The 14,085-nt window shown below is 38.6% G+C and overlaps 1 protein-coding gene across 1 annotated transcript; it reads right to left on the reverse strand.

Moving 5' to 3' along the window:
* Nucleotides 1–383: 383 nt before the first annotated feature.
* LOC106920093 (ethanolamine-phosphate cytidylyltransferase-like) lies at nt 384–14,046 on the reverse strand. Its single transcript, XM_014990906.2, has 13 exons — nt 11,701–14,046; nt 6,731–6,819; nt 4,881–5,042; nt 4,746–4,812; nt 4,553–4,637; nt 4,430–4,471; nt 3,172–3,304; nt 2,615–2,697; nt 2,427–2,504; nt 2,287–2,352; nt 2,135–2,200; nt 1,955–2,043; nt 384–1,580 (listed from the first exon to the last, which is right to left on the reverse strand). Exons 1-13 carry the CDS (start codon nt 11,847–11,849, stop codon nt 1,466–1,468), a joined length of 1,224 nt encoding a protein of 407 aa, XP_014846392.1. The 5' UTR covers nt 11,850–14,046; the 3' UTR covers nt 384–1,465.
* Nucleotides 14,047–14,085: the final 39 nt, after the last annotated feature.

The raw sequence follows: 14,085 nt of genomic DNA on the forward strand, positions 1-14,085 counted from the left end.
ATGAAAAATGATGATATCAAGAGTCAGTGTGGAGATGGTCCAATACTTATATAAAATTATTAATTAGGTAACTCAAGCCAATTGGAAAAGTTGTTTCATCACAATTTTGCAGCATATCAATAGACGTGTCTATCTATCTATCTATCTATCTATCTATCTATCTATCTATCTATCTATCTATCTATCTATCTATCTATCTATCTATCTATCTATCTATCTATCTATAGATAGATATCTATATCTAGATAGATATAGATATAGATATATCTATATATCTATATATAGAATTTGAGAATTCTCAAATTCTCAAATTTGAGAATTTGAAGAATTCTCAAATTCTTACAAATATAATATTGATAAGAATGGAAAAAAGTGAAACCATCCTTCAGAATTTCTTTTTTATTAGCAATAATATACTGTAAATCCAATCAACTTTACATTATACAGTATGTCCTTAGGGAGTGATCAATAACATATAGATAATAGGCAATGCTATCTACATTTCAGTTTGACAATAATATGCATTATGCTTTTAAAACATTACGCTACCATGTTTACAGCAGCTAATGGAGTGGAGCAAAATATGCTTCTACAAAAAAATATATCATTTGACCCCAGTTCCTATCCACATGTGTTAGACTCCTCGTGATTTAGGAGAAGTGTGAACTCTACTTTGTCTTCAGGACAACACAATGTCATCAATTTCCATTCATGCAATGAAAACCAAAGTTAAAGCAGACAGTTCATCATTTCATAAATTTCAGTGGTTATATTTTTAAAAAATGCACGCAAAAGGCAAGACCTTCAGGTCTCAACAGTGTGCACTTGTGATTAATAAACAACAACTCTGTTATTAAAACAGAACATTTCCCATGACTTTTGGGGCAGTCAGTGCAGAGTGCGGAACATATGAGGTCCAAAATATTTAAGAGTATTAACTGAACAGCAACACGAGGGTATGTGTCCTCGGATTTCTGCTGTAGTGTAAAAATCCTTATGCATGTTGATACAGTACATACAGATGATGACTAGTTAGGATTAGGAGTATTGCTGTGCAAAAAGCAACAACAGCCCAGGGAAGATTTCCAGTTCTGGTTAGATAAATAAATGTTTGTCCCACTTCGCCAACCTGCACTCTTCTTGTGCTAAAAGCCAAAAAATAACTTCAACATTTTTTTTTTTCTTAAAAGGCAATAAAATTACAAAAGTTTAAAATGTCCAAATATATATATTAGACTTTTGAAGATACAGGTACAGTACATGTTCCTTGTTCCAGCTTATGATTGATCTGACTGCTCGCAAACAGATAATGAACCAGCAGCAGGTTTGTTACCTTTCCACTATAAAACTGCTGATATTATCCAGATATGCTATAACACTTACGAAGAGTTGACTTTGCTATACAGAGGTTTATATTTATGTAGCTTGCTAATGTTGGGTCAAAACCACAAACGGCGGTGCATGTCTACAGCAGAGCTTGGGATCTTCCTTTAGTCTTTTCCTCTTCTTGTCGCTTCATAGCCTGGATCACAGCGATCTCTTTGGCTTCTTTCTTCTTGTTCCTCGCCTCAAATAGAAGCCTGATTAAACAAAAGGAAACACAAGCAGTCAAGTAAAGAAGAGAGAATAAATTGGTGCGTCCCTTTGATGGAATTCTGCTCCAAAATACGATGTGCAATTTGTTCTCGGAGATTTATATTATTTAAATGTCACAGTTTAGCCTCATAATGATCTGTAATTAGCAATGATAATTCATGAAACAACTAATACAAAAAAAAGGCAAAATTTTGTGCAAGACCTATTTATTAATGGATTTGGCTTACTATTGTGAATTAGATTTGGAATCCTAAAATGAGAAAATTGGAAAGCAAATGTGTATACACATTTATATATACATGCTATGTTAAAAAAAAGGACATCAAAGAGGGTTTCTCTCTGATAAAGTTGTTATCACCTGTTTTTTATTATCCTTTGCACAATTGCATCTGAAGTAAGAGTGTTCCCACTGTCTACAGTTCGTAGTAAGCCTCTTCTTCTTGGTTCCTGGAAAATAAGCAACAATGATCATAAAAAAAAAAAACATCATAAATCATCACTGCTGAATGATGAAATGTGTCAGGTGACTGAATCTTACAGCGTAAGGGTCAGATCCATCCTTGTCCGGGCAGATTTCTGTCTTACCATGGCAAACAAGATCCACCTGAACACACAAAGACCCAACAATTATAGAATAAATGACCCAGCAGCAAGAATTTGGTGAGTTTTATTTTATTTTTTTGCACTTGCCTTAAAATGATCCAGCAGATCTTTTGTGACGGCAAAGGGTGCGCCAATCACCACTTCTGCAACATACTGTAAAACCACACAAATACGTGAATATATTTAATGCAGAGGAAATAACTGGATTACAAAGGAGAAGAGCCTACTCTGCAAGCCAGCACACTGAGCGTTCTCTCGTGGACATTCATGATGGGGTAGTTTTTTCCTTTGTAACGATTCACCTCCTGAAACACAAGAGAACGTGTCAGACATGCTAGCGCATCTTCGAATGGAATACGACCGATCCAGATTTTCATTTAGATTAAAACAAAAGGTTGGTTTGAAAAGGTCTCACCTGATCAAAGTGCAGCCCCACTATGATGTACGGCTTTTCGGCAAGTTTATGGACCGCTTCCAGGAAGTCCACATGACCAATGTCTGGCAGAGGAATCATCAAGGATATCATTGGCTTCCATGAAAGCAGCTGATGTTTTAGTGACCACATTCAGAACACATTGAATTAATATTAACTGGCTACAAAGCAAAAATGTAGCAAAAACATAACAAAATATAGGAGAATATTTATTCTGATATGTTATGTTCAGTATTTATTTGTTTTTTTTTTCCTGTTGGGCTTAAATTGTCTTTTATCAATTTGATTGCGCTTATATTCTATTTCCCTTTTTAAATTAGTTAAAAGAAGGTTTTTGTATTGCTGTCTTCTTTTGGTTTTTGTTGTGTGATTTGTGTTTGTGGTTTTTTTTTAAATTTGGTATGAATTCAGTGCCGTTATTTCAGACTACATTGACAGAGGTGTAATTTTACAAATATCGCATGTGTTTTTTAGAGACTTAAAAGAGTCAGCATGAAAAGATGCATGTGCAGTATCGATTGTAATTTATAAAAAGATACGAAAGAGGTCAAAGGCTCCTGCGACGTAGATGATGGTGTCTCCAGGCTGAGGCTCCTGGCCTGAAGCGAACTGAATTATCTTCTGAGAAGTCTGCAGGAACTGAGATACTCCTGTCCAGGGACTGTGGCCCTTCTGAACATATGACCATAAAAAAAAGAAAAAGCAAAATAAGTACTCAAAAATGGAGCAGAATTAAATCAGACAAACTTCTGATATACAGCCATATCCAATAAACTAGAATAAGCATTCCAATGAGGCTTACTTAAGAGATTAAAAGTACTATTTGGAACAACCTTTAAGCAAGTATTAAACATACTTTTTATAAGATATCTGAATATATTTTTATTGTCTGATGTAATACTCTAGTTATAAATGTCAAATGCTTATTTGCTGTAAGAAAAACCATCATGATTAGAATAAAAATTGTGTCATTATCCACATTGAAATTGGTCCTGTACCAAGATAAGCAGAAATTCACAGTGTAAGAAAGAAGCCATCACTCAAAAAGCAACATAAAAAGCCAGGGATGCACATAGAAACAAAGTTCTTAGTCTTTGGAAACATGTTCTGAGTTAAGATGAGACTAGGTTGAAAGCTTGTGAGTAACATCCAAACTGTGAAGTATGTTGTTGTTGGCAGCATCAAGTTGTGGTGTATTTTGCTTCATGATGGACGGGTGCATAAAATTCTATCAATTATCGAAGAAGTGCTAGTAAACCATTACATTTTGCATTCTGGAAAAATCTCTAATGAATCCCTCTCTCTTTATTCTGGCATTTAGCAAATATAAATACATTTGGGAAGTCTAACTGATTTAAAACTAAAATGTTTAATCTGATTTATTGCATCTGCTTTTCCAGAGAGGAAAAGCAGATGCAGCATCACTGCCCCCTAGTGGGGAGAGCAATAAAAGCAACCGGTAAAATTGAACGTAACAGACTAGCTCAAAACTGGGCAGCAAATTCAGAATGGATTTATTCATCACTTGCCAAATGACCAGCGTTGTTCTTCCAGTCAAGAGACCCTTAATTGCCTGTGACTAAAAGCTTTGTGGCTTTTAGTTACTCTACTCATTCAGGAACAGAAGTGCTATTCACAATTTGCTGGCAAGGCCTACTAAATGATTAGTAAGCGGGTCCAAAACAAAGCCCTTTATTTAATATCAGCTAACATCTGGTGCAAATGCCAACTACTTTCTGCTTGTATGACAAAACAGTCGAGGAAGAAGGTGAGCACTGCAAAAAATAAATAAATAACCTTTCCAAAGTTGTCTGTGTGCTGCTGGTAGTCTGAGCTGTCCTGAAAATAAAAAATGAAACAGAAAAGTTGGCAAAATTGCTCATGTTAGGGCGTTAAAAAATAATTTCAGTAAAAACCCACAATGTTGCTGTGGTGTGCTTTGGTCATCAGAAGCATCCTGCCAACAAGGTCTGTCGTGGAAACTCCCTGCGTCCGCTTACACTCTCTGTAACAATCCAGTGTAACATGCAGGTTAATCAAGCACACAGAGAAGCCCAGCCTGACTTTCTTCTGTGTTTGACAGAGAAAAAAAACAAAACAAAAAAAACCTCACCTATAGCGTCCTGACTTCTTTACCTCCTCATATGTATCTTTTCCATCCACAGTTAGTGTTATATCATCTGGAACAAAACGACAGAGTCAGGACTAACGCAGTGTCCCACATATAGCTGAACAGAGCGTTTAGTACCTCCGTGAACACAGAAGTCGCAGCTGTACTTGTCGAGCGTCCCGAGGGTCGTGACGTAAGGGGCTCCTTCCACCACTTCGTCCACCCACTTTATGGCCCGCACCATCTTGTACCTTTCTTCCTGAGTGAAGACTGGCGGACCCTTGTGCTTTGAAATCTCACCTTCAAATAATAAAGCAAGAAAATTAAGAAAAACTTGAGCAAATACGTCTGGGGTTAGGTGAACATGGAAGCAGAAATCTCAGTTTTGAGAAGCTGACTACAACAAAGTAGAATATTACTGAAAGGTTCGTTTATTTCAGTAACTCAATTTACCAAATTAAACACATTATATAGATGTTTTCAGTTCTTTATTTGTGTTAATTATGATTTCCAGCTTACAATTATTGAAAAATACAACTAATCTAGGCTAGCACATTACACCAGACCAATAAAAAAATCATATAGAAACATGGGTTTAATGAAAAGTATCCGCCTAAAGGTTATTTCAAAAGGTGCTTTTAATCTCACCAATGAGTCTCAATGGAACACATGTTCTAATACATTAAATGTAACAGTACATTGCACTTTTCCTACTGTAGGCTGCCAAGAGATTATGTGATAAGTAAAAGTAACAACGCCATTTAATGCATGGTATTTCCACAAAGAGTTCAAACCAAATTGCGCAACGTGATCTGACTGCTTTATTGAAAACAGAAAAGCAACAATTATTCTTACTGCTGCCACAAAATGTGGCATAGTGATCATTAAACTTAGAATAGTGCAGTATATAACATTTTAGATACACATTGTGCTGAATGTTAGACCTTTTTGCCATTTTTCTCTTTGTTGCAACCCACAAGTTTGTTGCTAGTCAAGCTGATATTTGGTCAGCTACTTCATTTCTTGACCTACTTGTGTAGGCTCTGGGTCGGTTGGCTCCTTCACTGATTTGCACCTGTATGCTTCCCTCTTTTTGCGATTTGATTCTCAACTGACCCAATTTCATGAATTCATGTATTACTAACGACTGATGAATAACTATATTTTCTTTCGTACTCTGTTTGTATTGATTGCATCTCTGATCCCCTCTTGCCCAGATGACTAATACATATGGCAGATTTATTTAACCTTGATCAAACCAAGAGAACTCTTGCTGATAGTTTATTATTTATTGGATTCATAAAACCAGATAGACTGCTATGATAAATCATTATGTTGTCAAAATGCGTACAAAACACTCCCAAGGTGGGTACAAACTGATGCGTGGTCAGTACCAGAATTTTGTACCAAAAAAGGGTGAAAAAAGTGGAATAAGTTTCTACTTTTCTAGATAAACAGCAATCTGGGTCGCACATACTTCACTTCCAGTGTTTAAACAGTTGGAGGTGAATGACGGGACCTTTACAGCTCATCAAGAATATTTGCCTTCTTACTTAATGCCCCTTGTTCGAGCAAAGGCCATGACCCAGAGGATGAAGTCTTAAAAGAAAGGTCAAGAAATTGTCAAAGGGAGACAAATTTTGCAAATACCACGATGGGCATTAATGAAAACTCTGGGTAACTATTGTGCTTATTTATTTCATATTGAGTTAAATATGCCACATTTAAGAGATAACACTGATGTGACTAAAAGTCAGATGAACCACACTTCAAAAATCCTGAACTATTTCAATGGCTTTCAAGGAAACAACACCAAATTGTTCTCTGGGTTTGTCACTCACAATGTGGTTTAGTCAGAGGAACTCTTTGTTCTATTCTGGACCAACACGCTCGAGCAGCCACGACGATCGAGGGCTTCACGCTTTAGCAGTGTAGCAATGCAGTTTTATGCTAAATTAGGTATCTGTTGCATTTGTTTAAGACTTAACTGTCTGTGTGCACTCCAACGATGAGGTAATCTCCCATCGCTTTGGCCTGTCGCAGCTGGTTTGAGTGGCCATAATGCACCATGTCATAGCTAAGGTGGAAAAAAAACACAAGAAGAAAGGAGTAAGACATGATAGAATTATACGGCAGGAGTGGATTTAAAATTTTGGGAGGAAATGAAAAAAAAAAAAAAAGACCAGAGTTTCTCCTAAATTTTTCAGAATGTGTCTCTTGGGCAGCTTTTTTTCTTTCTGACTTTTTCCTCTCGCTCAACTTTCCAGTAAAACCTTGGATACAGTGCCTTGTGAACAGTCGGACTCTTTAGCTAATGCATCTTGTGCAGAGGCTGTCCGCCGTTGTCAGCAGTGGTCCTCATGATTGCGTAGAGCCTAACATGATCCCAACATAACATCTGGATTTACAGTTCGGTTTCCTGATGACTTATTTTTGAACTTCATTAGCTGGAAACCATAACCACGAAAGAAAGAAACGTTTGAAATGCATCACTGTGGAGCTATGGTTAATGCACGACTTCCACTTTTTGACTCAAGTAAATAATGTGCTGGACTAGAAAAAGCATCTAAACCCAAACCTGTGTGATGAACTGTCTTCCTTCCATTCTGCTCGTTTATCCTCGGCTATGATAGTGTCTCCAGTTAATTAGATTAGGACAGATAAGAGACCGAGAGTGTAGCACAGTAATCTCACAAAGAAACAGAACAGATGGGTGTTAGCCTCCCTTCAGAGGCTGTTTAAAGCTCTCAGCCTACATCACACTAATATTCATTTTGTCTCTTCTCTCTGGGTGAGGATTTGTGTAGTGGAAATAAAAAAAAAAAACAGCAGGATAATTGCGCATGTTTCTGTCCTCTTGATTTATTTCAGCATGCAGTGAACAACACTATAAATAGCATGCTCAGAAACATGGACAGGAAAACAACACTATTACTATTAGATTACAAAGACAGCACAGACAGTAAGAGAGCCTGGTGGCGCTTCCAGACCCTGATCCTACTGATGACGGCTGCACCGACCGCTGCGACGCCCAGTCCTGCTGCAAACGGACTTGGCTTCGCTTTTTTTGTAGAGTGCATCGACACTCGAAGTGGACTTTTAAATCATAACTTTGGGTGAAAGTCAGCTTGTTACCCAGAGTAACAGTGAGCAATGAGCCCCTGTGTTGTCGAACCATTGGAACGAGATCCAGGAGCTCTGAGGTGACCGAGGGGGCCAAGAGGCGTTTGGAGGTGACTGAATGAAAGGCCCTGAGTTACATAAGGCCTTTCTGTGTGCGGGGTTTGTTCCTGCACCATGCCCAACAACAAGTGGCCCTCTTCCTCTCCCTGTATTTCTTTAGCAGGGAAGCATCGTGAGCGTATCACTGTGGGGATGATGAAATTTTAATTAGAGAAGCCTGTCAACAGACACCCAAGTGGCACCTAAGCTTCTCGAGGGCAAAGGCTTTGCAGACATATGTGCATGTGACGCGGGTGGGGGGTGGGGGGGGAGCGTTTGGAAACAGCAAACGACAACAGCAGGATTTCAGTCAGTAAGGTCTAATGTCTCCAGTAATCGAAGATAACAGGCTTTGAATCAATAAGCAAAGCGCTGCTTATTGGCTGAGTCTTTACAGCACCACAGGAGATTGTGGATTCGGACTTTGCACGCTTGGTTGATGATGCTTCTCCGACAGCAGACCTTTAACCAGGTTGACTAATAGGAACAGAATGTGCCACGTACTGTGAGTGAGAAAAATGAAAGCTGTGACTTAATAGGAAATTTCCTTTCAAGGGATTGAAGGACGAGTAAGAGCGAGGCCGGAAGGAGTCAATCTGCTCGGAGGCCTTTGCAGGTGTGCGCTGGATGGGGTTAAGGGGGGGTTAATGACATGAGCTCTGTTGACATTGGCTTCCTTTGCATGCTCACCCCACCGGTTAATATTCCGGCATCCCAAATATTCCGCGACATGCCGTCAAAGCGCAGATATGCAGCCACAGAGGAACAGCAGGAATTCTGCGAGAGAAAGCCACTGTAATCCTGGTCTCCATGCGCAGATATTCAAAACATCTGTTCAGTCGCTGCAGGATGTGTCCATCAGGGGTCGGGTTTTAAAAAGTTTTGGTTCATTTGCAAATGAGTCAACTGCGGGATTTTATTTAAATGCTGGTTTATGCTGGGATTCAGTATTCTTCAGATTTGAATTATATATATATATATATATATATATATATATATATATATATATATATATATATATATATATATATATATATATATATATATATATATATTTTTTTTTTTTTTTTAAGTCAATATAAAGGTAAAGGAACTCGGATGATTTTTAAGCAAGAAAGATACCTATATTCTAGCAGCTGAATTTTAAAGCAAGTGTAAAAGGAAACAACTTAAATCAAATAAGATCAGATCAAAAAAATAGTCTCGACTGATACAGCAACGTCATAATATGTGTTTTCTGATCATTCAAAGCACAAGTTTCAATTGACGTTAGTATTCAGCTGCTGAGTTGTTTTAATGCTGCGGTCCGCTGTAGTTTTATTTCAGCATGTGAAGTTAAACCAGCCTTTTCTCCATCCTGGCAGAACATTTAAAAATAAATCCTTGTGTTAACAAAGAAAAGGCAAGTGGATTAGTTATTAATTTAGTAGTTTGGCCAGATCCTTGTTTCATCATATTTTCCAAGCTGTAGAAATTTGAGTGTTTAATGTAGTAAAGGAAACCATGTGATATAGATTTGTGTAATGACAGAGGATGTGGCTAAGGGGAGCAAACCCTTTCAGGTGAAACCAGATATCTGCACTGACATTTAACCATTTGTCCTTACTGTCTAATATTAAATGAGATTTCAGTTTTCCTGTTTTTAGGAAAACGGGACCTAAAACAGATTTAGGATTACCAAACTTATTTGTTAAGAATAAGAGTGAAATATTTTCCAAAGGATTCTTTAAACTCAGAAGTTTACATTGCCTTACTTGTCTCATTCCCTCCTCACAGAACTGGCGAAACTGAATCAGGTTTGTAATCCCAGCGTCAAAACTGTCTGTTCTATAGCAAAAGAAATCTGCAAAACGTGACGCTGCCATCGCCGCGTTTTAAAGTTGGGATGATTTTCTCAAGGTTGCGAGTTTCCAACTTTTCTGTTCGTCATTCTGACCAAGCAGGTTGATTTTAGCTCCAAACCACAAGACGTGTCTCCAAAAATCCACAACGTTGTGTGCATTTGCAAACTGTGATTTTGTAATTTGGCTTTTTGTGTTGATTTGGCACCAATAGCTTCTTCCTGCTGAGTGGCCTTTCAGTCCACGTAGCTGAGGGATTTGTTTCCACGGGATAATGACTCTCTCTTAACAGTTTCAGCCAACATCTTCACAAGGTGTTTTCTTTATGTTCTGTGGTGCCTAGAAACAGAATGATTTATGAGCAACATAGCCTTGCTTAGCTGAAAATCCAAACGTACAGATCACAGCCTCGGGTTGTTATTGTTGTAAACAAGAATCTGTTCTTATTAAAAGATGCAATTAGAAAGGCGGCATTGGAGAATTATGCACTTTAAGCAATTTGGCATACCATTAAAAAGCAAGGCGGATATGACCTAATGTGACAAGGCCATGATATTAAAGAACACTGTTGTGTTTGTGTAATAACGTGTGTGACTGTTTATTATCCTGTTTTGCCATGCTGGAAGATTATATTTAGTGTGGTAGATGTGTGTTTGAGGTTACTCCCAGTTTTCAGCACTATCTATTTCAAGATAAGGCGTGTCATGGTTGATGTTGCAACCTGACAATTTCCAGGCTGGTTTGGATGTGTGAAAACAAGAGGATTTCATAAGAGACAGTAATTGAAGAAATTTGATGACAACCTTGGTTTTAAAAAACAAACAATAGATTCAAACACTCACCAGCAGCTCCAAAAAGCAAAGTCAAATGATGAAATGGACCAATCTTTGTCTTAATTATCTCCTGTCCAATCAACAAATATTTAGATATAACTAATAATTAGCATTTTTTTTAATCAGGCACTGATTTCTTTTGACAATACCCATTATAACCATATTACGCTATATAGATATTTGTAATAATGTCTGTTTAATTTATAAACATTTTCTTTGCATTTGTGTCTGGAGCTGGAAGACCAAATCTGCAACTTTGAAAACTTGGAAAATTTAAGCAAACGTCAAAACTAAAAGTTGGGCAAATATGTATTTTTGCTTAGTGCCTAGGTCTTTCGTGCATTTTGGAAGATTACAGCGAAACTATATAATACGTTAATTTTAGAAGTGTTGTGTTAGGTGAGAACTAAATACATTGCAACTGCAATCTGTTTGTATAATGTCAAGAGTCATATAAGGAATCAACATGAAGATGTGATGTTTTATTTCTAAAATGCTCAATAAAAAAACTGCTAGTAGATGAAATATAGACACTGTGCTGATCTTAACCTTTAAAGTACTAAATAAAATAATAATAAACACCTAAAAAAATACAAGTTTGTACTTTTACATGAGAACTCCTGCATATTGTAAAGCAGGTTTATTCATTTTGTACAAATCTAATGATGCTATTTTGACTTAATAAGCACTTTATGATCAATTCAAAACACTCAGTTATGGGCAGTAGCAGCAGGAAATAATCCATCTTTTCTTATAACGTGTTTGCTAAGAAGGAAAGCCCAATTAGGAAAGCACAATACGAAGGTGAAACGTTGATTGCTTTGCATCATAACACACAGTCTCCGCGTAAGAAACAGATCCAGGACATCTGCTGCAGAATACTGTATTAAAAGTTTTGCCTGCGCTGAGCTGAGAAGGTGTTAAGCAGCTTCCTGCAGCCTGCATGGAGCGGGCCTGTCCCGATGTGACAACTTCTTCTTCATTCAAACAAGAACCAAAGGCAGGGGGACAGCGCGGTGAGATCTTCATCACACCAATCAACACGTCCAATCAGCAACTCACCAGCCGTCGCACCACACACGGATCTTTCGCCTCCTCTTCTCCGGACTGCACGTCGCCGCGGCCGGGGTCGTCCCTGCGTCTTTCCCCGCAGCTGCGCTCACTTGGTGGAGGTTGTGGTGGTGGTGTTGGTGGTGACCGTTCTTGATCATTTTGAGGCGGCTCTGTTTCGGGGCATAAAAACGCGCACCTTGCCGTAAGCGGGTCGGTTCTGTTTTAAGCGAGGCGGTTTCTTTTACAGGCAGCCTGGCAGGAAGAGGTGACAGTTCCCGTCTCTGTTCAGGACGGCCCGGTTTTGAGAGTAAGCACCAGCAGCAGCAGCAGCAGCAGCAGAAGCAGAAGCAGCAGAAGCGGCAGTGGTGTGATGCGCCAACGCCTCCTCCACCGGCGACGCATAGACGCACGGTCCACGGTGCGTCAAGCCGGCGGAGCACCGCAGAGGAAGACTGTTGGGCGAGAGTTTTATTTTGAAAAATTTGAAACGTGGCTCTTTGTTTTCACTTGACGGAAGTTAAAGAGCAAAGCCAACCGACACATCGTTACATAATATAATATACAGACGTTGTCCTCCATCAGGTGACTATCTATCTATCTATCTATCTATCTATCTATCTATCTATCTATCTATCTATCTATCTATCTATCTATCTATCTATCTATCTATCTATCTATCTATCTATCTATCTATCGTGGATGTAAAATATGTTTTTAGAAATGCATTCAAATACAGAAATGTATATACATTGATAAGCTGCAATGTAACATTTTTTTCGGTTTATTTATTTATTTATTTTTATTTTATTTTATTTTGTTTTATCAGAAGACCAATTAATTCCCTAGGTTTAACCTTCTTGCTGCTTATACCTATAAAAGGTTTTCCCCTCATGAGGTCAACTATCTTGCAAAGAGCACTAGATACATCATTCATATAATAAAAACATAACGATGCTGCCACCTGCGAGTACTTTTCCGTGAGTGCAATTCCAAGCCACAATCTGTCTGCCTATTTTGTTCTTAGACCAGCAGCGTCTCCCTTTCTGCATGACCTTTCAGCCCCTGTTAAATGAGGACTGTTTCCTTTTAACAGGAACTGTTAAATTTGAACATATTTTAGTGTAAATATCTGGTTTCAACTTTATATATCAGGCAGCAATTTTTTTTTTTTTAGTCTTGCAAACTATAGTGCACATTCAAATGGGCTCTCTTTATGTAAAAATAATTTTATTGGAGAAAAATCTATTTTATTTTGAAGGGGAGGTGCAACAAAAGTCAGCATTACAACAGCAGACCTAGACTATTGTCCTTACTTATTGAGCTTTGTTGTTTTTTCCAGCAGAGGGAAACCTAACTCCACACAGCCACTTCCTACCAATCAGTGAACTGAATATCCTGATCTCTTTTGTCTTGTATTTTTCTTTTGCATCCTTTATCCGGACAGAGGCACACGATGTGCAACGCAAACCCTCAACAAAATCACAATACTTAAAATCAATAACAATTTTATATTTAAGCAACCTAAATAATTGCTGAAGCTGACTGAAACTTAAATCCAAATGTTAAATGAACCTTTCATTAGACGTTTTAACAATGCACAGGCATGTTCTGCAGTGCAGGGATCTGCAGCATGTCAAAGTTCAGCAGGTCACATGTGGTGAGAGTTTACCCCTGCTGACGGAGATGGCAACATTAATTGTGCGGCAGGTTGTGGTCTGAGAACTGGGGCAGGCACCTGCTGCAGAAGTGGGTGAAGATGAAGAATGCTGTCCTACATAGCCCACCAGCTCACCTTAACCCAACCCGCCAAATTAATCAACTCTTCAGAGGCTGTGTGCTCGTCTGGGGCAGCCGTCCAAGGAGAGAGGCAGAACCTGTTTTAAGGCACAGGTCAGACGGACCTGTAGGAGCGTTTAGGAGAAGCGAAGAACAATGTTGCTTTAAAATCACGCCGAAGCAGCTGGGGTTTGGAGTTGCCCTCAAGGATGAAGCAGTAAGATGTAGCCTGTCTGAAGCCATCTGTCTCTTTGTCTGAGCAGCTTCTCTCATGAGATGTGTTATGGTTGAAGCGCTGCTGAGGAGCCTGATGTTTGATGAGGGGGGTAGGGTGTTGGTTCAGGAGCTCCACAGGGAGCTAAGATGACTAACTCACAACTCCTCCTAATCTAGGACAAGCACACCTAGACATCCTTCATGACTCTAATGTTTTACTCGTGTCGGGCCAAAAATACGTCCGCTGAGGTTAGTCAAAGTGGGTCGCCCAGCAGCTTTTTTTGGATCGCGCAAAAAAAAAAAAAAAAAAAAGAGAAAAAAGCAAAAAAAAATGTGCCATCTAAATGATCGCTGTCTTCTGAAACCCACCCTGGACGGCAAAAGCCTTCCCAGTCAGTTTAT

This window comes from Poecilia mexicana, unplaced genomic scaffold, assembly GCF_051168715.1.
Source record: "Poecilia mexicana isolate PSO_F unplaced genomic scaffold, ASM5116871v1 scaffold_8, whole genome shotgun sequence".
Lineage (NCBI taxonomy): Eukaryota > Metazoa > Chordata > Actinopteri > Cyprinodontiformes > Poeciliidae > Poecilia > Poecilia mexicana.